This window comes from Anolis carolinensis, chromosome 4 (genome assembly GCF_035594765.1).
Source record: "Anolis carolinensis isolate JA03-04 chromosome 4, rAnoCar3.1.pri, whole genome shotgun sequence".
NCBI classification, from domain to species: Eukaryota; Metazoa; Chordata; class Lepidosauria; order Squamata; family Dactyloidae; genus Anolis; species Anolis carolinensis.
This window is the reverse complement of record NC_085844.1, coordinates 114,703,534-114,725,669: the sequence shown is the minus strand read 5'-3', so window position 1 is coordinate 114,725,669 and position 22,136 is coordinate 114,703,534. Positions and strand designations below refer to the sequence as shown.

General features: G+C 42.0%; 2 protein-coding genes across 6 annotated transcripts in view; one reads left to right on the top strand and one right to left on the bottom strand.

Moving 5' to 3' along the window:
• relch (RAB11 binding and LisH domain, coiled-coil and HEAT repeat containing) overlaps positions 1-3,400 on the bottom strand; it is a 75,698-nt gene extending 72,298 nt beyond the window's left edge. For 2 of the 3 annotated variants that reach the window (XM_062977646.1, XM_062977648.1), the window contains exon 1: positions 2,854-3,399. In XM_062977646.1, the coding sequence (XP_062833716.1) occupies positions 2,854-3,319 (466 nt within the window). In that variant the 5' untranslated portion in view covers positions 3,320-3,399. Of the gene's footprint in view, positions 1-2,853 lie in introns of all 3 variants that reach the window. The other variant, XM_062977647.1, reaches the window with a different exon arrangement.
• Positions 3,401-3,461: 61 nt separating this feature from the next.
• Positions 3,462-22,136, top strand: part of pign (phosphatidylinositol glycan anchor biosynthesis class N) — a 195,807-nt gene continuing 177,132 nt past the window's right edge. Inside the window, exon 1 of one of the 3 annotated variants that reach the window (XM_062977650.1) lies at positions 3,462-3,683. The gene's annotated coding sequence lies outside the window, so the exon portion shown is untranslated. Of the gene's footprint in view, positions 3,684-6,517; positions 6,691-22,136 lie in introns of those variants that run through there. The other 2 variants (XM_062977651.1, XM_008116866.3) reach the window with 2 other exon arrangements.

Genomic DNA, 22,136 nt, shown 5'->3' with positions numbered 1-22,136 from the left:
GGCGCTTTTCTCCACCCCCGCTTAATATTTTAAATTATCTCCGGCCGGCCCTGTTCCCAACAACCTAATATTTTCCAAATCATAGAAAGAGAGATTAAATCTTCAAAACGGGGCAGAGACAGCAAAACAAAAATTACAGGGGTGTTAACCCTTCCCTATTCTATCCAAAGCTATAAATAGATGATGTGTAATCAGTATGTTTGTGCCTATGTATGTATAAGTATTATTGTTGTGTGATATATATTTGGCTGGAGCTACACTTAAACAATGTACCTCTTCTTGTCTGTAACTTGGGGGCTGCCTGTCATTAGAATAAAGATTCATGTTGTTTAGTTTGATCTGTAAGTGTTGCTGGGTATGTCAGTGTCTACATTTGTATAAGTATTACTGTTGTGTGCATGTATGTATGTACGTAAGCATGTGTGTGTGTGTGTGTGTGTGTATATGGCTAGAGCTACACTTCAAATATGTACCTGTTCCAACTTATATACACATTCAACTTAAGAACAAACCTACTGAACCTATGAACCTATCTTGTCTGTCACTTGGGGCCAGCCAGTCATTAGAATGGAGATGTACTGTATGTTGTATAGTTTGATATGTAGTTGTTGCTGGGTATGTCAGTGTCTATGTATGTGTAAGTATGACTGTTGTGTGTGTGTGTGTGTGTGTAGGCTGGAGCTACACATGCCGGCCACATGACCTTGGAGGTGTCTATGGACAACATAGCTCTATGGCTCTTTGGCTTAGAAATGGAGATGAGCACCAACCCCCGGAGTCGGACACGACTGGACTTAACATCAGGGGAAACCTTTACCTTTACCTATATGTGTATGTATGTATTATATATATATATATATATATATATATATATATATATATATATACACATACACACACAGACATACATAAAACATATATATGGCTGGAGCTACACCTTAAATATGTACTTATATACACATTCAACTTAAAAACAAACCTACAGAACCTATCTTGTTCGTAACTTGGGGGGGGGGGGTGGCCTGTCATGAATAGAGAGGTATGTAGTGTAGTTTGATGTGTAATTGTTGCTGAGTATGTCAGTGTCTATTTATGTATAAGCATTACTGTTGTGTGCATGTATGGATGTGTGTGTATGTTTGTTTTATATGTGTGTGTATGTATTACACACATACACACATATCTACATATGTGTGTGTGTATCTGTATGTATGTATTATATATATACAAAGACATACATAAACATATATATGGCTGGAGCTACACTTTAAATATGTACGTGTTCCAACTTATATACACATTCAGCTTAAGAACAAACCTACAGAACCTATCTTGTCTGTCACTTGGGGCTGGCCTGTCATTAGAATAGAGATGCATGTTGTGCTGTTTGATGTGTAATTGTTGCTGAGTATGTCAGTGTCTATTTATGTATAAGCATTACTCTTGTGTGCATGTACGTGTGTGTATATGTTTGTTTTATATATGTGTGTGTGTGTATTACACACATACACACCTACATATGTGTGTGTATATATGTATGTATTATATATATACACAGACATACATAAACATATATATGGCTGAAGCTACACTTTAAATATGTACCTGTTCCAACTTATATACACATTCAGCTTAAGAACAAACCTATAGAACAGTGATTGCCAACCTATGACACGCGTGTCAGTACTGACACGCCTAGCCATTTTTGCTGACACACTGCCGCATGCAGATTGATTGGATGGCTAATGTCTTTTGTGGCCAAATTTGGTGTGATTTGTTCCAGTGGTTTTGTTGTTTACTCCATGGGAATTATGCACATTACATATATATATATATATATATATATATATATATATAATTCTATTATTACTGTAGTATATTATTATATTATTACTATTATATTATTATTATATTATTCATTATTCATGACTACATTGAAACTACAATAGAGAGCAATCAGCATGGAAACTGCAAGAGGTACCATAGATTGTTGTACATGGAAATAATGGTAGTAAATAGTTTTTGATTTATTAAATACAGTTATATATTACAATTACAGTAGAGTCTCACTTATCCAAGCTAAACGGGCCGGCAGAAGCTTGGATAAGCGAATATCTTGGATAATAAGGAGGGATTAAAGAAAAGCCTATTAAACATCAAATTAGGTTATGATTTTACAAATTAAGCACCAAAACGTCATGTTATACAACAAATTTGACAGAAAAAGTAGTTCAATATGCAGTAATGTTATGTTGTAATTACTGTATTTACCAAAATATCACAATATATTGAAAACATTGACTACAAAAATGGCTTGGATAATCCAGAGGCTTGGATAAGCAAGGCTTGGATAAGTGAGACTCTACTGTATATATTTTTGTTATTTAAACTATATATATTGTGAAATTATGGTTTTTTCTCAAAGTGACACACCACCCAAGTCATGCTAAGTTTTTTGGTGAATTTTGACACACTAAGTGCAAAAAGTTGCCCATCATTGCTATAGAACCTATCTTGTCTGTCACTTGGGGCCGGCCTGCCATTAGAATAGAGATGTATGTTGTGCTGTTTGATGTGTAGTTGTTGCTAGGTATGTCTGTGTCTATGCAAGTATTAGTATTTTTGTTGCATGTGTACACCTTGCACACATAGCCTATAGGCCGGGGAATCTGACACACGAATTGCCTGCTGAGACTTGGGTCCCATCTCCAGGATGTCTCAATAGGGCCCCAAGCATTCCGGGCAAGGGCTGGATCCATGCCTGCCCTGCCTGAACAAGCGAGGAAGGCAAACCCGCTCCCTGCAAGGTCACCCGTGCTGCCTCCACCTGAGGGCCGGCGCGCTTGCACTTACGGAGCTGTCCGGCGGCGGCCTCCTTCCCGGCGGCGAGGCCGAGCAGCGTGGCCCCGGGGGCGGCCGAGGCGGGGGTGGTGAGCGCCGCGGGGGTGCCTGCTCCCCCTACTCCTCCGCTCTGCCGCTCGAAGTTGCCCGGGTTGGAGAAATAGTCCCTGAGGCGGGGCAGCTCCCGCCCGCTCTCCAGCAGCTCCGTGTGCAGCTCCAGCGCCGTCAGCACGAACTGGTCGCGCAGCAGCTGGGCCGCCAGGGCGTCCACCGCCACGCGAGGAGGCTCCTCGGCCTGCGGAGGGGGAGAAGGAGGCGCAGGGGCAGCAGCAGGAGGAGGCGGCAGAGGCGGAGGAGGAGGCTCGCTGGGGCTGTGAGGGCCGCCTTCGCCCCCGGGCCTGGCTCCCTCGGCCTCCGACTCTTCGGAGTCGCTGAGGAAGGGGTTGACGCCTCCACCGCCGCCTCCCGCGGACGCCATTTTGGGAGAAGACGAAGGCCCCCCCCTTCCCTTCTGAGCCCGTTGCCACAGCAGCGGCCCTCTCCTCGCCCCGGCCCCGCCTCCTCCCCGCCCCGGAAGATCGCCGCCCAGCTGTCATTCACGTTTCCTGTTCCTGTCAACTGGGAGCAGGGAAGGCCCTCCGCTGTTTCTTCTATTCCCGCCCTCGCTCTGGATCGGTTTCAACATCACTTTGGAGCCTTCGATGGCCTAGGGGATAAAAGCCTTGTGACTTGCTGACCTGAAGGCTGCCAGGTTCGAATCCCACCCGGGGAGAGTGCGGATGAGCTCCCTCTATCAGCTCCAGCTCCATGCGGGGACATGAGAGAAGCCTCCCACAAGGATGGTAAAAACATCAAAACATCCGGGCGTCCCCTGGGCAATATCCTTGCAGACGGCCAATTCTCTCACTCCAGAAGCAACTCCGGTTGCTCCTGACACGAAAAAACAAAACAAAACATCGTGTTGTCGAAGGCTTTCATGGCCGGGATCACAGGGTTGTTGCATGTTTTCCGGGCTGTATGGCCATGTTCTAGAAGTATTCTCTCCTGACGTTTCGCCCACATCTATGGCAGGCATCCTCAGAGGTTGTAAGGTATTGACACAGTATATTATTTGAGAACACAGAAATGCTTGACCACTCCAACAACTATGTCAGACTACACAGAGAAGCCACTGAAATCCACAAGCATGTGGACAACTTCAACAGAAAGGAGGAAACCATGAAAATGAACAAAATCTGGCTACCAGAACTAAAAAACTCAAAAATCAGAACAGTAAATAAGAAGCAACACTCTGATACATGGGAATTAGGGGCAGTTAACAAAGAATGCCCCCAGGCAGAAAGTAACTAGCAGATGTAGCCATTCAATGCAAATTAGGGTGATTAACTGGAACATTCACACTGGCAAGAGTTCTTCCCTCACCCTGGACTTCCCACAGATATATATAAGCATTCCTTGCTTAGTTTTTCAATACCTCACAACCTCTGAGGATGCCTGCCATAGATGTGGGCAAAACGTCAGGAGAGAATACTTCTAGAACATGGCCATACAGCCCGGAAAACATACAATAACCCCCCCAAAAAAACATCACTTTCATCCATTGCAGATATTGTCTCTGCTGCTCCCTTTATGCAGCGTGGTGCTTTCTCCTTAGGCCCCTTCCACACAGCTGAATAAAATCCCACATTATCTGCTTTGAGCCGTGAATCTGCTTTATGGCCGTGTGGACTGAGATAACCCAGTTCAAAGCAGATATCGTGGAATTTGTGTTGTCGAAGGCTTTCATGGCCGGGATCACAGGGTTGTTGTATGTTTTACGGGCTGTATGGCCATGTTCCAGAAGTGTATAGAGCCCGGAAAACATACAACAACCCATTGTGGGATTTCCTTGCTTGATATTCTGGGTTATATGGCTGTATGGAAAGGCCCTCAGAATGTAGATTACCTTTAACGTTTTATAATGCTGCGTGGATTGGGCTGCTGTCAGTTTTCCGGGTTGTACGGCCATATTCCAGAAGCATTCTCTCCTGACGTTTCATCCACCTCTATGGCAGGCACCCTCAGAGGTTGTGAGGTATATTGGAAACTAGGCAAGGGAGGTTTATATATCTGTGGAAGGTCCAGGGTGGGAGACAAAACTTTTGGCTGCCTGAGAAAAGTGTGAATGTTGCCATTGGCCACTTTGATTAGCATTATATGGATTTTCAGCTTCAGTGCCTGGCTGCTTCCTGCCTGGGGGAATCCTTTGTTGGGAGGTGTTAGCTGGCCTTGATTGTTTCATATCTGGAATTCCTCTGTTTTCTGAGTGTTGTTCTTTATCCTGATTCTAGAGTTTTTTTTAATACTGGTAGCCAGATTTTGTTCATTTTCATGGTTCCCTCCTTTCTATTGAAATTGTTCACATGCTTGTGGATTTCAATGGCTTCTCTGTGTAGTTTGACATACACCTCTCTACAAAGGATTCCCCCAGGCAGGAAGCAGGCAGGCTTTGAATGTGTAAAGCCATTCAATGCTAATCAAGCTGGCCATTTGCAACGTTCATACTTGCCGCCAACAGACAAGAGTACTTACTTGCACCCTGGACCTTCCACAGATATATAAATCCCACTTGCCTAGTTTCCAACAGACCTCACAACCTCTAAGTATGCCTGCCATAGATGTGAGCAAAATGTCAGGAGAGAATGCTTCTGGAACATGGCTGTACAGCCCAGAAAACTCATAACAACCCAGTGATTCCAGCCATGAAAGCCTTCGATAACACAATATATATTGCCTTGAACATTTTATAATGCTGCATAGATTATTGATTTTGCACCGCACCCTAGTGCATCTACATTGTAAGATTAAGGCCCCTTCCACACAGCTGAATAAAAAACCCTACATTTTTTGCTTCGAACTAGAATATATGGCAGTGTGGACTCTTGATAACTTGATGCCCTTCCACGCAGCCCAGAATATCATAGCAGAAAATCCCACATTATCTGTGGACTCAGATAGCCCAGTTCAAAGCAGATATTGTGGGATTTTCTGCCTTGAGATTCTGGAATATATGGTTGTGTGGAAGGGCCCTGAGTCCACACTACCATATAACGCAGTTCAATGCAGAAAATGTGGGATTTTATTCAGCTATGTGGAAGGGGTCAAAGAAGCCCCATCAAACATCAAACCCTTAGGGCCCTTCCATACAGCTATATAACCCAGCATATCAAGGCAAAAAATCCCACAATATCTGCTTTGAACTGGGATATCTGAGCCCACACTACCATATATTTCAGTTCAAAGCAGGGATTTTATTCAGGGCCTTCCACACAGCCCTATATTCCAGAATATCAAGCAGAAAATCCCACATTATCTGCTTTGAACTGGAATATACGGCAGTGTGGACTTAGATAACCCAGTTCAAAGCAGATATTGTGGGATTTTCTGCCTTGATATTCTGGGATATAAGGCTGTGTGGAAGGGGTCTAACTATATGAGACTAAACAAGAAAGCGAGTTTCTGAACGTGTCTAGACTCTATAATTTTATCTCTATGGTGACTTAAACGCCAGGGTTGTTTTGGACTTCAACTCCCAGAAGCCTCAGCTGCTTTGGCCAATGACCAGGGATTCTGGGAGCTGAAGTCCAAAACATTTAGAAGGCCACAACAGGGAAACGTCTCTTCCTAGAGCAGATGGGCGGAGCTTAGCGGAGAGTGGGATTCTGTATTTCTTCGACAGTTCTAGAGATAGGAAAGAGAGCATGCCTCCTCTCGCGTCACAGGAGATCTCGCGATAGCTTTTGTACACACCTTGCGCGCGGTGAGTGCTCTAAGGCTGGATGGGGAGCGCAGAGGGCTTCCTGAGGAAATGTAAGTAGCAAAGAAGTGATGTCTCTGACAGTTGTATAGTTCTTATTCCTTCCCTCTTTATGGGTATGTTTATGCAGCAAGGCCCCTGGATCTGTCAAGGAAGGGATGCATTCTTAGATGGACAGCAGTTACAGGAAACATTTTGCCATTGAAATAAATGACTTCCGGCCCTAGCATAACATAGAGGTGCGATGGAGGGCCCAGTGGATGCTAGAAAGTATACTCTCTAGCTTTTTACTAGGCCCTCCAGCACGTCTCTATGGGAACTTCTGGGAGAAGCCAGTGTTGAGAATTGGGTGCATTTCTACACTGTTGAACTAATGCAGTCTGACACCACTTTAGCTGCCATGGCTCAGTGCTATGGAATCATTGGAGTCATAGCTTGGTGAGGTTCCAACACTATTGGGTAAAGAAGGCTAAAGATCTCATAAAACTACAACTTCCACGATCCCATAGCATTGCATCATGGCAGTGAATGCCAAACTGCGTTAGTTCTACAGTGGAGACGCATCTATTCTTTTCAAATGGACATTACAATCTGCAATTAAGTCTTTTCTATAAAAATAATAGTATAACCTGAACATTTAAGCTTGTTATTTTTCCTTCTTTGTTGAAAAATTTTAAGGTTAAGGTTTCCCCTTGACATTAAGTCTAGCCGTGTCTGACTCTGGGGGTTTGTGCTCATATCTATTTCTAAGCCAAAGAGCCGGCGTTGTCCATAAACACCTACTAGGTCATGTGGCCAGCATGACTGCATGGAGCGCCATTTCCTTCCTGCAGAAGCGGTACCTATTGATCTACTCACATTTTCATGTTTTTGAACTGTTAGGTTGGCAGAAGCTGAGGCTAACAGTGGAAGCTCACTCCGCTCCCTAAATTCGCACCGCAGACCTTTCTTTCAGTCAGCAAGTTAAGCAGCTCAGCAGTTTAACCCACTGCACCACTGGGATTAAATGTAGTCAGGATGATATATGAAAGCATTAGATGGTTTTTGGTTCCACAAATTCACGGGGCCCTTCTTGGTTCTCTGGGGGCCCCTTCCACACAGCTGAATAAAACCGCACATTATCTTCTTTGAACTGGAATATATGTCAGTATGGACACAGATAACCCAGTTCAAAGCAGATATTGTGGGATTTTCTGCCTTGATATTCTGGATTATATGGCTGTCTGGAAGGGCCCAGTGTTCCAGACCTAGGTAGCATCTGAACCCACTTTTTATTGGCCCTAAACATTGATGACACTATATAAACAAACAGCAACGACAATAACACACTGCAACAAAATTTGAAAAAAAACTGTACCTGGTTTGATAGTGTTATTTCCTGTTTAATTGTGTGGTACCTACTTTGAAAGTTGTTGAGCTACTCCAGAAACTTTTTTGTGGCTGTCACAAAATTTGTTGAATTGGTTGAGACAAAGGCCCCTTCCACACAGCTGAATAAAACCCTACATTATCTGCTTTGAACTAGAATATATGGGAGTGTGGACTCAAATAATCAATTTCAAAGCAGAAAGTTTTGGATTTTATTCAGTTGTGTGGAAGTGATGATAGTTTTGTGTAATTCTCATTATCTCATCTCAGGCCCCTTCCACACAGCTGTATAAAATCCACATTGAACTGGATTATATGGCAGTATGGACTCAGATAACCCAGTTTAAAGCAGATATTATGATCTGTGTTGATATTCTGGGTTATATGGCTGTGTGGAAGGGCCCTCACTATCATGACCTACAGAGTATTTGCTACTGTGAAGATCATGGTGCCACTTCATTGTAGGCTGCAATGACTTCTCCACACTTTTCTCAGGAAAGAAACTCCCCATTTGCTGGGTTTGATTTAATAAAGAAATCTGTGTCTGTGGAAAAGCATTGATGTTGCTTCTGAGCTTAGACTGGGCTCAGGTGTGTTCTAGGTACAAAAGCTGGAAGCTCAATCAACCCCCCTTCCCACTTTGTTTCACTTTTCTTGGGATTTACACTGTAGAATTAATGTAGTTTGGCACCACTTTAACTAACATAATTCAGTGCTGTGGAATAATGGGATTTGGAGTTTTGTAACATTTTTATCTTCACTGCTAATGACTTCAGGTTCTTCACTATGCCACAACACCCAGGATCCCATAGTAATAATAATAATATAATAATTTTATTCTTATATCCCGCCCCATCTCCCCGGAGGGACTCGGGGCGGCTTACATGGGGCCATGCCCAGACACGACAGCACAAATCAGATAAAACATTAAACCGAGCAGTAAAACTTCAACATGATTAAAAACAGTCATAAAAGTCAATATACACAATAATATTAAAATCCCGAATTGGGTCAAAAGATCCAGGCCAAGGTGCAAAGCAATATCAAGTTATCAGGGAGGGATAATTATACAGCAGGTGTAATACTTAAAGTGCTGAATGAATCCTAAAAACAATCCAGAGGGTCTACTGCTTAATAGGTAAATAACATGATCCCACAAGGATCAGTCAACGAAGGCCTTCTGGAATAGCCAAGTTTTCAGGCTCTTCCTGAAAGAAAGTAGGGTAGGGGCCTGCCTAATCTCCCTGGGGAGCAAGTTCCACAGCCGGGGGGCCACGGCGGAGAAGGCCCTCTCCCTCGTCCCCACCAACCGCAACTGCGAAGTTGGTGGAAGCGAGAGGAGGGCCTCCCCCGACGAGCGAAGAGGTCGTGCGGGTTCATAGGGGGAAATGCGGTCTCGAAGGTAGGTGGGTCCCAAACCGTTTAGGGCTTTGTAGGTGATAACCTGCACCTTGAATTGGGCTCGGAAAATAAATGGCAGCCAGTGGAGCTCTTTAAACAGCGGCGTTGAGCGCGCCCTGTAATCTGCCCCAGTTAGAAACCTGGCTGCCGATCGTTGTACTAGTTGTAGTTTCCGAGCCGTCTTCAAAGGCAGCCCCACGTAGAGCGCATTGCAGTAATCCAGTCTAGAGGTAACTAAGGCATGGACCACCATGGTCAGATCTGACTTCTCGAGGTATGGTCGCAGCTGGCGCACAAGTTTTAGTTGTGCAAAGGCCCTCCCAGCCACGGCCGACACCTGGGCCTCAAGTGTCAGCGCAGAGTCCAGGAGGACCCCCAAGCTGCGGACCTGCGCCTTCAGGGGGAGTGCAACCCCGTCAAGCACAGGTTGCCACCCAATACCCCGATCAGACGTACGACTGACCTGGAGGACCTCTGTCTTGTCAGGATTGAGCTTCAGCTTGTTCGCCCTCATCCAGGCCAATACAGCGGCCAGACACTGGTCCAGTATCCGAGGGGCTTCCTTGGAATTAGGTGGAAAGGAGTAGTAGAGTTGGGTGTCATCCGCGTAGAGATGGCACCGCACTCCAAAACTCCGGATGACCTCACCCAGCGGTTTCATGTAGAGATTAAAAAGCATGGGGGACAAAATGGAACCTTGCGGGACCCCACAGGTCAATGGCCAGGGGTCCGAGCAGGTGTCCCCCAGCTTCACCAACTGGGAACGGCCCTCTAGGAAGGACTGGAGCCACTGCAGAACAGTACCCCCAAGGCCCATCCCGGAGAGACGTCCCAGAAGGATACCATGGTCGATGGTATCGAAAGCCGCTGAGATGTCCAAGAGAACCAGCAGGGTCACACCCCCCCTGTCCAGCTCTCTGCGGAGGTCATCCACCAAGGCGACCAAAGCCGTCTCGGTACTGTAGCCAGGTCTGAAACCAGACTGCGATTGGTCCAGAAAATCCGTATCTTCCAAGAATCCCTGGAGCTGGGAAGCAACCACCCGCTCCAAGACCTTGCCCAAGAATGGAAGGTTAGAGATTGGTCTGTAGTTACTGAGGTTAGCCGGATCCAAGGAGGTTTTCTTCAAAACAGGCCTCACCACAGCTTGTTTTAGGCCAGATGGAAATATACCCTGCTCCAAAGAGGCATTGATTATTCTCACAAACCAATCAACTAGCCCTCCACTGGCTTGTTTTAAGAGCCAAGATGGGCAAGGGTCAAGGGCACAGGTGGTCGCCCTCACCGCTCCAAGAATCTTGTCCACATCATCAGGCTGCACAAGCCGAAACAAATCCCACAAGATCGAACAGACAGATGCCTCGGTTACCTCACCTGGCAATGCATCAAGGCCGGCATCTAAGTCGGAACGAATCTGAGCGACTTTGTCTGCAAAATGGTGAGCGAACTCGCTACACCAAGTTGACGAGATGTCGGGTGCTCCCCCGACCTGAGGAGGGTGGAGGAGCTCCCCAACAACTCGAAACAACTCTGAAGATCTATTTGTTGCAGACGCGATGCGGGCAGTCGAGAAAACTTTCCTGGCTGCCCGCAATGCCGCGGAATAGGCCCTAATAGCGGCTCTAGACCGTGCTTGGTCAGATACGTCACGAGTTGTCCGCCAGCGGCACTCTAGTCTCCTTCTTGCACGTTTCATCTCCGCCAGCTCCCCAGTAAACCAGGGAGCTGGGGCAACTCCACGCAGCGAGAGGGGACGCTCAGGAGCGATCGTGTCTATTGCCCTGGACAACTCGCCATTATAACGAGTGACCAGGGCATCGACAGGATCGTCAGCTTCCATGGTAGACAGATCCCCAAGAGACCTCAGGAATAGCACTGAGCCATGGCAGTTAAAGTGGTGTCAAACTGCATTAATTCTACAGTGTAGATGCATGCTTGGACTTCTCAAATTGCTTAGTTTTCCCATGTGGTGTCCTTCCAGCGTGTTGTTGGACTGCAGTGCCCTTGGCCTTGTCTATATTAGACAGAGTTGTAATGCAACAACAGTGGGAAAACCCTTTATGCGGTATCTCTGACCTCCACCTCCATGAAGAGGATTTGTGACCCTTAGCCTTTTCAAACATTGGTCAGAGTTTGTAAGCAACTCCTTACAAACAACAACTTATTGTCATTTCCCCACTCCCTATAAAGAAGGCATAGGTGAGTCACATAACAATGTCAATTCTTCCTATTTTTGCTTTGGAATGGAATTTGTGTCTCACAGATACTACCCTTGAAACTTTAAGGGACCTGTCCAGGGTATCTGAATCTGGTTGGACCTTGGATCAGTTAACACATTGGACAGATTAACTGTAGCCCTGAATAGATTTGTCACCCCACTTTGCCAGCGTGTTGACTTGGTGAGGTAGGCCTTTTCAGAACTGGAGAAGGGAGAAAGTAGGAGGGCAGCAGTCCCAACCACACTGAGGCAATGCCAGGTATATATACTATTACTGCTGCTGCTACTACTACTACTACCGGTACTAATAATAATAATAATAATAATGAGGAAAACTAAGAGAAATCAAACATGCATTCTAGACTTTAGAAGAGGTGACCTCAGGAAATTTAAGGAAATACTGAGTGTGATTCCATGGACAGGAATATTAAAAGAGAAGAGAGTTAATAATAGATGGGAATGTCTTAAAAGTGAGATACTGAAGGCACAATTGCAAATAGTGCCAGCAGGGAGACAAAATAGGAGAAGTGTAAAACAACCAGAATGGATGTCTAAAGAACTTTTAACTGAGCTAAGATTTAAAAGAGAATGCACAAGAAATGGAAAGGGGGGGAAATTGCCAAAGAGGAATTCAAACAAATAACCAACATATGTAGGGAAAAGGTTCCTAAGACTAAGGCACAAAATGAACTCAGACTTGTTAGATAGATTTAAAACAATAAAAAGTGTTCTTTGGTTATAACAGTAGGAAAAGGAAGAAAGGAAATGGTAGGGCCTCTGCATGGAGAGGGTGGTGAAATTCTAATAGGGATAAGGAAAAGGCAGAGCTGCTCAACACCTTATTTGCCTCAGTCTTCTCCCAAAAGGAGATTTGTGTTTAATATGGAGTGGATGAGGGAATTAGGGGAAATGCAACCCAAAATAAGTAAAGATGTAATCCAGGAATACCTGGCAACTCTAAATGAATTCAAGTCTCCAGTTCTAGATGAATTACATCCAAGAGTATTGAAGGAACCAGCAGAAGTAATTTCAGAACCACTGATACTAGTCTTTGAGAATTTTTGGAGAATAGGGAGAAGTCCCAGCAGACTGGAGGAGGGCAAATGTTGTCCTCTGTCTTCAAGAAGGGAAAAATGAGTATCTAAAAAATTCCCATCCTGTCAGCCTGGCATGAATACCAGGAAGGATTCTGGAGCAGATCATTAAGGAGTCAGTCTGCAATCACTTAGAAAGGAATGCTGTGATCACTAAAAGTCAACATGGATTTCTCAAAAACAAGTCATGCTAATCTTATCTCTTTTTTAAAGTTACAAGCTTGGTAGATGCAGGGAATGCTGTGGATGTAGCATGTCTTGATTTCAGCAAAGCCTTCGGCGAAGTCCCCCATGACCTTCTTGCAAATAAACTAGTCAAATGTGGGCTAGGCAATGTTACTATTAGATGGATCTGTAATTGGTTAAGTGGCTGGACCCAAAGGGTGCTCAATGGTTTCACTTCATCCTGGAAATAAGTGACTAGTGGAGTGCTGCAGGGTTCGGTCCTGGTCCAGTACTAATCAACATCTTTATTAATGATTTGAATGAAGGTTTAAGGGCATGTGTATTAAGTTTGGAGATGACACCAAATTAGGAGGGATAGCTAATACTCCAGATGACACGATCAGAATTTAAAATTATCTTAACAGATGGGAGAGCTGGGCCAAAACTAACATAATAAATTTCAACAACGACAAATGTAAGATACTGCACTTAGGCAGAAACAATGAAATGCAAAGATACAGAATGGGTGATGCCTGGCTCGACAACAGTTCATGTGAAAAAGATCTTGGAGCATTTGTGGACAACAAGTTGAACATGAGCCAACAGTATGATGCAGCAGCTAAAAAAAGCCAATGGGATTTTGGGCTGCATCCAAAGAGGTATAGTGTCTAGATAAAGGGAAATCATCTCTATTCTGCTTTGATTAGACCTCACCTGGAATACTGTGTTCAGTTCTGGGCACCACAATTTAAATGAGACATTGACAAGCTGGAAGGTGTCCAGAGAAGGGCAACTAAAATGATCAGAGGTCTCGAGACAGTGCCTCATGAGGAGCATCTTAAAGAGTTGGGTATGTTTAGCCTGCAGAAGAGAAAGTTGATAGGAGACATGATAGCCATGCATAAATATGTGAAAGGGTGTCACGAGGAAGAGGGAGCAGGCTTGTTTTGCTGCCCTGGAAACTAGGACTCTGAGCAATGGGTTCAAATTACAGGAAAGGAGATTCCACCTGAACATTAGGAAAAACTTCCTGACTGTCAGAGCTGTTTAGCAATGGAACTCTCTGCTTCAGTATGTGGTGGAAACTCCTTCCTTGAAGGCTTTTAAACAGGCTGGATAGCCATCGGGAGTTGAATTGGCCTGCTTACATACTTTGAAAAACTGCCATATAACTTGCATCTCAACACATGATCTATGTATTTTCGCTATGCTGTAATCCTACCTGAGAGAAGAGGAGAGGCGGGTAACAAATAAAATCTATTATTATAATATTTATGATTGTTGTGGGCTCAAGAACATCTGCTTAGTTAATTATAGTCAAGATGGATTTAAGAGAGAACACCTTGGCCTTTCATTAGATACTGTTAGGAAGACCGCAGCAAGACGTGTAACCAACTTCTGCAGGAATCAAGAATTTAGTTAAAAAAAAGTTTTGCTTTTCACCAAGATTGTTTTGTTTGATAATACAGTAATACACCTTTCTGATGGAGGCAGTTTACACAGTAAATTAAACAGTCCTTTAGCAGCTGAACTGTGCATCTCAAAAGAGTCAATTCGTTTGAAACAGAGACAAAAGTGCTTTGAACTGGAGGACAACATGTTACATTCTGTTGTCGAAGGCTTTCATGGCCGGGATAATAATAATAATAATAATAATAATAATAATAATAATAATAATACTTTATTTATACCCCGCCACCATCTCCCCAACGGGGACTCGGGGCGGCTTACATGGGGCCGTGCCCAAAACAATACAATATAAATAGCATATAAAAGAACAACACATCACAACACAATAAGCAATACAATAAATAATAATATCCATTACAAAATAAAACAAGGAGACAATAAAAAACAAGGGCAGACCACATGAACATTAAGTTAAAACTCGGGATGAGAGAGACATAAAAATAAAAACCACAGCGAACAGGGTCATAAGGAAGTGGGGTATTCTGGAGGCTAGATATTAGAGGAAGCAACGGAAAAGAAATATAAAATAGTTACTCTCCAAAAGCACAGCGGAAGAGCCATGTTTTCAAGTCTTTCTTGAAGGCTGCTAGTGTGGGGGCTTGTATGTTTTCTGGGCTGTATGGCCATGTTCCAGAAGTATTCTCTCCTGACATTTCACCCACATCTGTGGCAGGCTTCCTTAGAGGTTGTCTGACATAGATGTTGGCGAAACGTCAGGAGAGAATACTTCTGGAACATGGCCATACAACATACAACAACCATGTTAAATTCTGTCTATTCAGATAGTATGTCAAGATGCTAATTGGCAGAATTCTAATTTATCAGAAACCCTAGGTGGCGCTGTTGAGCTACATTATAATGTAGTAGGTGAATGTAACAACTCCCTCTTCCCATCTCCTTAGAAAAAAAAGTTTGCTAGCATTTCTTGAACAGTAATTTTCAAGTAATGTTCTGCAACATATGTGTCTCCAGTATTTTCACCTGTATCCACAAGTTTGGGGTCTTCACTGGAGGGGGAAGGCAGGGTTTCTATTACGGACAAGGCCACTAGAGAACTCAAAAGTCTCTATCCAAATTCCTTTTCTTTTATCTTTTAATCACAAGCTCTTTAGAATGGGAGTCCTGGCTTCTGTGCCTGATGTGATTTATTTATTAAAAGTTACGGTTTTTGAAAAGTGTTTTTTTTTTGTCTACAGGAAGCCACATTTCCATCTTCCTAGCATAAGATTTGTTTGGCCTTCTGATCTTGCACAGTGTTGCTGCCACTTGTTATGATTGTGGTGTCTTTTCTCCCTTGTCCATGTGGCCTCCTCCCCATCTCTTGTCTTTTTTCTCATTGAGAAACCAGGATAAATGTGTTGTATAGAAGTCTAGATATCATCTAGGAAATGTCTCTGATCACATAGAATGATTTTGCTTTTCCTCCACATTTGCAAGTTTGAATTTTGTGAATTTGATTAGTTACAGAATCAAAATTTTATCTCCAGAAATCTCTTGCTCCTCCTCTAGAAGAGGACCACAGAGTCATGCTGGAGGACCAAGAGTTTCTGAGAGGGAACATCACTCTGGGAAATGCTAGGTCTTCCAGTGTGATTCTATGCTCAGCTTTTAACGAAAGTTGACCATAAAGTCATGCTGGAGGATTTCAAAATTTTTAGACAGTTTTTTTTTCTTACAATTTACATTCTTTCACATTCACAAGAGTCCTGTGTCCATAACCCTAGTGAATGTGGAGATACCAAGATTCAGCATCAGGAACATTAGTGATGGAGAAGCCCCAAGGAGTTTGCCCAGGCTGGGCCAATTGAGGTGCCTGATTTTGGGAAGTTGCCCAGCCCAAAGGTTTAGACATTGAATCCTGGTTTATTTTAGAGAGTATTAGAAAGCTATCATTAAGGAAGAATTCCCCAGTGCAGCTGTAACAGGGAACTTTAGCTTAACACAACCCAGGACTTTCATAGTCAAATTAACCCTATTGTCCTTAGATAGATGAAGCACAAACAGAGGAGATGGGTAATGCTTGATCTCATAGCTTCATGGAGCATGTTTTTAATTGGCTCATTAGTGACTATTTTTTTCCTGGAAGGTCTGAGTTAATTGTGGATGTGGGAAATAAGGAATATCTGAGCCAGAGACCTTGCTATTAAACTTTACAGTTTACAGCAAATGTGAATAACTTATGGCCTTGAGATATAATTGAGCTGTAGTTCTGACCAACCCTGGCCAACAGAGCCAGAGATGAGGAAAAGGAGTTCTGTAGCCCAATACAATTTAGAAGACTTCAGATTGGCTACTTCATATTTATGGTGCTGTGGCTGTTTGCCAGGGCTCAGCTGGTATCAAGGGCTGAAGTTTATTAAGCAAACATAAGGTGGGCCAATAACATATTTATTTGTAATGAAAACTAAAGCCTTGAGTCTTTCAAAGGTCTAGCCAACAAAACAGAATTGCAGCACATAGCTGAAGTAAGCATGAACACAAGCCAAGGTCAAAAGTCCAGTTAATGCAGACATACTATACTTAGCCTAATACTACATAGTCAGATTGTAGTGATTTAGCTAGGACCATGGTTAGAGAGTCCATGCCTGGAGAGCATATGCTAAACCAGATAGACCAAGGCAGAGAAACCAAACCCAACAGGTTGGAGACAAGCCACAGAGGTTTATTACAATTTGGCCAAAAAGGATGCAAGTACAGCAATTTTGCTTCAAAATGTGCAAGCATAAACATACAGAGAAATACAAGACATCTTGTACAGTTCTGACATTTATTCAGACTTCCTGCTCCCTTCCCTGATTGGCTAAAAAAAAAAAAAGACAGGCTAGGATCTATGCTGGGATTATCTGGGAGGAAGAATGGCAGCTGGGAATTGATCAGAGTGAAGGACCAATCAGTGCAGAGACACTCCTTAGGAGGGCACAGTCCAGGGAAAACAAATGGTAAAGAGATGTTGATGAGCTTTTGATTAGCTCAGATGTCCAGTTCTGTGCCAAACCAAGATATGGATTTTAGGAAACAAAGGTGCAAGACTCAAGGGACAAAGGTGCTTATTTTGGGTAATCAAGGGTTTGATTGTCAATAAAAGAATTAATGAATGCACACACTCTTAAGCTTCTATTTCTGTGAAGGAACGGCAGACTCTCAGTTTTATGTTACTTGTACCAACATTTGGGGCTTATCTGACTGGCAAAGGAGCTCACCTATCTTTGCATACACACAATGAATCTGATGTTTATCTGGCTTGGGAAATAACCAGAGGGATTTGCTCAACCATTTCCAAGAGATTATCTGAACAGGGTCAAAGAGGGGTGGCTGTTTCTAAATTACATTTTGATACATTTCTAAGAAGCAGTCTATATACATTTCATATATAAGAAATGGATACAGTACACAGTTGAGAGTTACAAGTTACACAAAATAATAAAGTAGATGCAATTTATTAAATGGTTAGATATGATATAGTTTATGGGTGTATAACTGCTGCTGGGTTGATTCTTGATCTTCTGAAGCCTTGGATGTGCACAACTCTAAACCTCTAGAACTCAAGGAGATTTGGGAGGAAGATTTAGGGATGAAAATAAATTAAACAGAGTGGTTACAATTATGGAAACAGATTTGAAAAATGTATCGATACGGGTTAAAGAAAATTATAAGTTGATATGGAAATGGTATTTAACACCAATAAAAATAGCAAATATAAACAAAAGCTATTCAAAAATTGTTGGACAGGATGCCAAGAGGTGGGCACATATATACGTATGTGGTGGCAATGTAAATATGTAAGTGAATTTTGGGGAAAGGTATTTAAAGAGATAGAGAATATAATGAATATCAAGATAGAAAGAAGCCCTAGTATAGCTTTATTATTTATATATAACAATAAACAGTTGAAAAAATAAGAAAAAGATGCAATATCAAATTTATTAACAATAGCAAGACTGCAGATAGCAAGGAACTGGAAAAGGAAATAAATATACAAATAGATGAGTGGAAGCATGAAAATTAGCAATAAATGATAAGCTGACACGTAAATTAAAAGTTAAAAGAAGGATATGGAAACAAAATAATTTCGATGTTGTATGGAGATAATTTATTGAAAGAGGATTTAAAAAGAAGGATGGAATATTACCTCCACAAGAGGAAATGAAATTTTGGATAGATGATGTGTAAAAGAAATGGTTCGGGGGGAGAGGAGCACTGTGGTATGGAATTATGGGTGAAAAAAACAGTGGATGCAAAAATGTATTGTAGAATTGTATTGAATATTGAATATGGAATATTATTGTCTTGAATATTGAAAATTGAATAGTGAATACTATGGGTCTGCTGTATAACAAAAATTTTAATAAATATTATTAAAAATAAACCTCTAGAAAAGACTTTTTAATAAAAAGGTGGGAATAATTATTTGGGAGCCCTTGATTAACTATAAATCATTTGGTGGGGGGTAGCTGTGGCTCGATAACAAGTTCAGGATTAAGAATAAGGAGTAGCCAAAGTTTCAGTCCAATAGTCAGAAACCAGGGTCAGCACTTTGAAGTCATGCCAGATAGTCAGGGGTCAAACTAAAGTCTCAGTCCTTCAATTTAAGCTAGGATTATTCCAGAATTCAGAGTCAAAGTTTTATGATACAACGGGATCCAGAACAGGATTATAGGAACAACAGCATCCAGACCAGAATTACAGGAACAAGGTCAGAGTCCAGAATTCTAACCGAGGGGTAGAGCCAAGATGCAGAACATGAGTACTGAGGTACAGTACTACATTATCTGCTACTAAAGAGCTATCCTTTTCCAGACCCCCTTTATCAAGAGATCTCAGCTGCTCAACAAACCTTCACAGATAATCCCAGAAACCCGTGATTCTTTCCTTAAGAAGAAGGTTAGATTAACCTCTTGTAAGCTTGCTGCAATTCTGAGAAGAGTCCTCCTTGCTGGAAATCTGCCTCCAGCAGCAGCTGACCCAAGCCAGACAAACTCCTGGCCCTGACAGTTGTAAATCTTCTAGGAGAGATGTCTTAGGTTGTATCTAGACTGTAGAAATAAGGCAGTTTGACACTACTGTTATGATGAAATGAGATAAAATTGTGGGTGTTGTAGTTTTACGAGGTCTTCAGCCATCTCTGCCAAAGTGTGCTGGTGCCCCACCAAACTAGAATTCTTAGGATTTCATAGCACTGAGCCACGGCGGTTCAAGTGGTGTCAAACTGCTTTAATTTGGCAATGTAGATGCACCCTTAGCCATAATCTGATGTATTGCTTCTGAGAGACCTGCAAGCCTCCATAAGTAAGAAATTCTCTTTTAGAGCTGCTTCAGAGGTTATCTAGTAAATTTACCATAAGGTTCAAATAATGTACCTTAAATATATAGAGAAAGAGATACTTCATGACCTTCAAGTCAGGACCAGATAATTCCCCCACCTCTTTGGATATTTTGGATGGGCATTACTGATGCAGTGAGCTAACGTGATATGTTGAGTAATACTTGATAGAATATTTAATTCTTGCTTAGCTTTTTTGCCTCAGGTTTCATTTGTGCTGTTGAAATATAAATGGAATACATACATAAAGATATAACCTTCTGCAGTGCTGAATCATTTACAATGTAAAGCAAATGAGATTTATTATTGTAATGTCCAAACAGTCAGTGCAAATCTCGACTACAAAAGGATTCTAAAAGTATGTTATGTGTTCCAAAACATGAAGGCATATTAAAATACGTTACATGATAAATCATGTTTACCACGCAAATTTATTCATGATCATTTATCTTATTAAAGATTGAGGGAACAGCATATGATTATTAATCTGAGATTTGTGTTTTTATTGATCATCATGTGGAATTATAATGTGGCAGAGATTATCTGTATAAAGTTTAGAAAAGGTTGTTCTAGCAGTGGGGATGCAATCTCAAAACTTGGTTAAGCTACAAGAGTGTTTTCAATGCTGAACAATAGGGTAGTATCAGTTTAATATTTTAACAGGGGTGACATTCATCTCTGGTTTCCATTTATTTACAGATGAATTGTTTCATTTCTCTGTGACAGTCTAAATTAAAACCTATATAATATTTTTAAAAGCCTGCCAGCTAGAAGAATAGCTGCTAATCATGCCCCTTTGTAATGTGCCTGCCATGGTATATCTGCTTATTGAAAATGCATTTTCAATAGCTTCTCTTAAATTTTATGCAGCAGGCATACATTGCTCACTGGAGCATGGTCCTTCTGAAAGAGATGACTAAAGTATTTTTGGGGACTTGTCTTGACACTTTTAAATATAGCCTCACACCAGCAGAACATATTCATCTGAATAACACTTTGTAGATGTTTCTTCCTATATTGAAAACATAAATAGAAATGGAAAAACAAATGGTTGCATAGTTCATAAAGATTTATATTGTTGTCTTTTAAAAACGAGGCAAACTCAGCATTGCCAGCACTGTGCGTTTGAATTTTTCAACGAGCCACAGCTTTGGATGTAGTGTCTTTGAGGAAAACTAGGTCTGCATTTTGCCTCATTAAGTCGACATTTCCATTAATCTTGAAGGGCCTGATTCAGCAGAAGACTACAGGTTCTGTAGTGGGCAGATATCTTCACCAGCAATAGATTTGCCTGCAGCATTATTGGAAGAAAAAGCCTTCTTGTCATGCAGTAATGGAGCTGCCCGTAGAGAAGTGGGTTCTGGAGACAACGTTCTTGGCTGTGTTCCTTCTTACACTTTTCTTATAACTCACAGAAGTTGAGAGCTGGGTTAAAATAAAATACTAGATGGCATTAGCAGGACTGCAATGGATTTGATCCTTCAGTGAGGGCTAAACTTGCAATGTGAGGGAACCTGAGCATGGGGTTCAGCTTTGGCCCAAGAAAGGAATTGCTTTTTTGGTTGGTGTAACTGATTTTCCTACAATTATAGTGACAAATACAGGTTGATGTATTCCTTGTCTGAAATGCTTGAGACCAGACGTGTTCAGTATTTCAAATTATTTTTTAATGTTCGCATATACATATTGAGATATCTTGGAGATGGGATCCAAATCTAAATATGAAATTCATCTTTGTTCCATATGTACTCTATCTGTATAGCGTGAATGTATTTTATTTACAATATTTGAAGTAATTTTGTGTATGGAACAATTGAATTATCAGAAAGTAAAGGTATCACTCCTATAGCCGCCCATGAGAACAATTCTGGGTTCATAATATTTCAGAATGATGGAATAAGGGATGCTCAACTTCGACTGGTAACCAATCTGAATATACTTCTGACATGACTATGTATATATGGTCAGCATAGCTTGGAGAAGTTATTTATGTGGTCTATAAACCTGAGAGTATTGCAGATTTGGAGTTGTAGTCTAAAAAAAAAAAAGAAACAAACTCTTGAATGGCTATTGACTGATCTCTAGATCAGAAAGGAAAATCACAACAACCGCAGACCATTCCACTACTGAATGGTGAGGCAGGTGCCAGGGCTTTTGGCTGTAGCTTATATAAGTTACATCCCATGGATGTGTGTGTCTGTGTTTATTAATTTTAATAATGACAGCATTCTTCTTGACACTGTGAAGAAAAACCCCAGTCTTCATTTTCTTTGAAAGTTTTCTAGAAGTAGCTGCTATAATGATTTTATAGCACCAGGCAGAATACTGCCACCTATCCTGGTAACTCACTTCAGGAGTGAGTTATTTTGGTGATGGAAGCAGAAAGGAAGATAATGTTCCTGGACCCTTCAGACTAGAAAGCAATGAGCTGTACAGTAAGACTTTAAGTAGAATTCTAGTTAT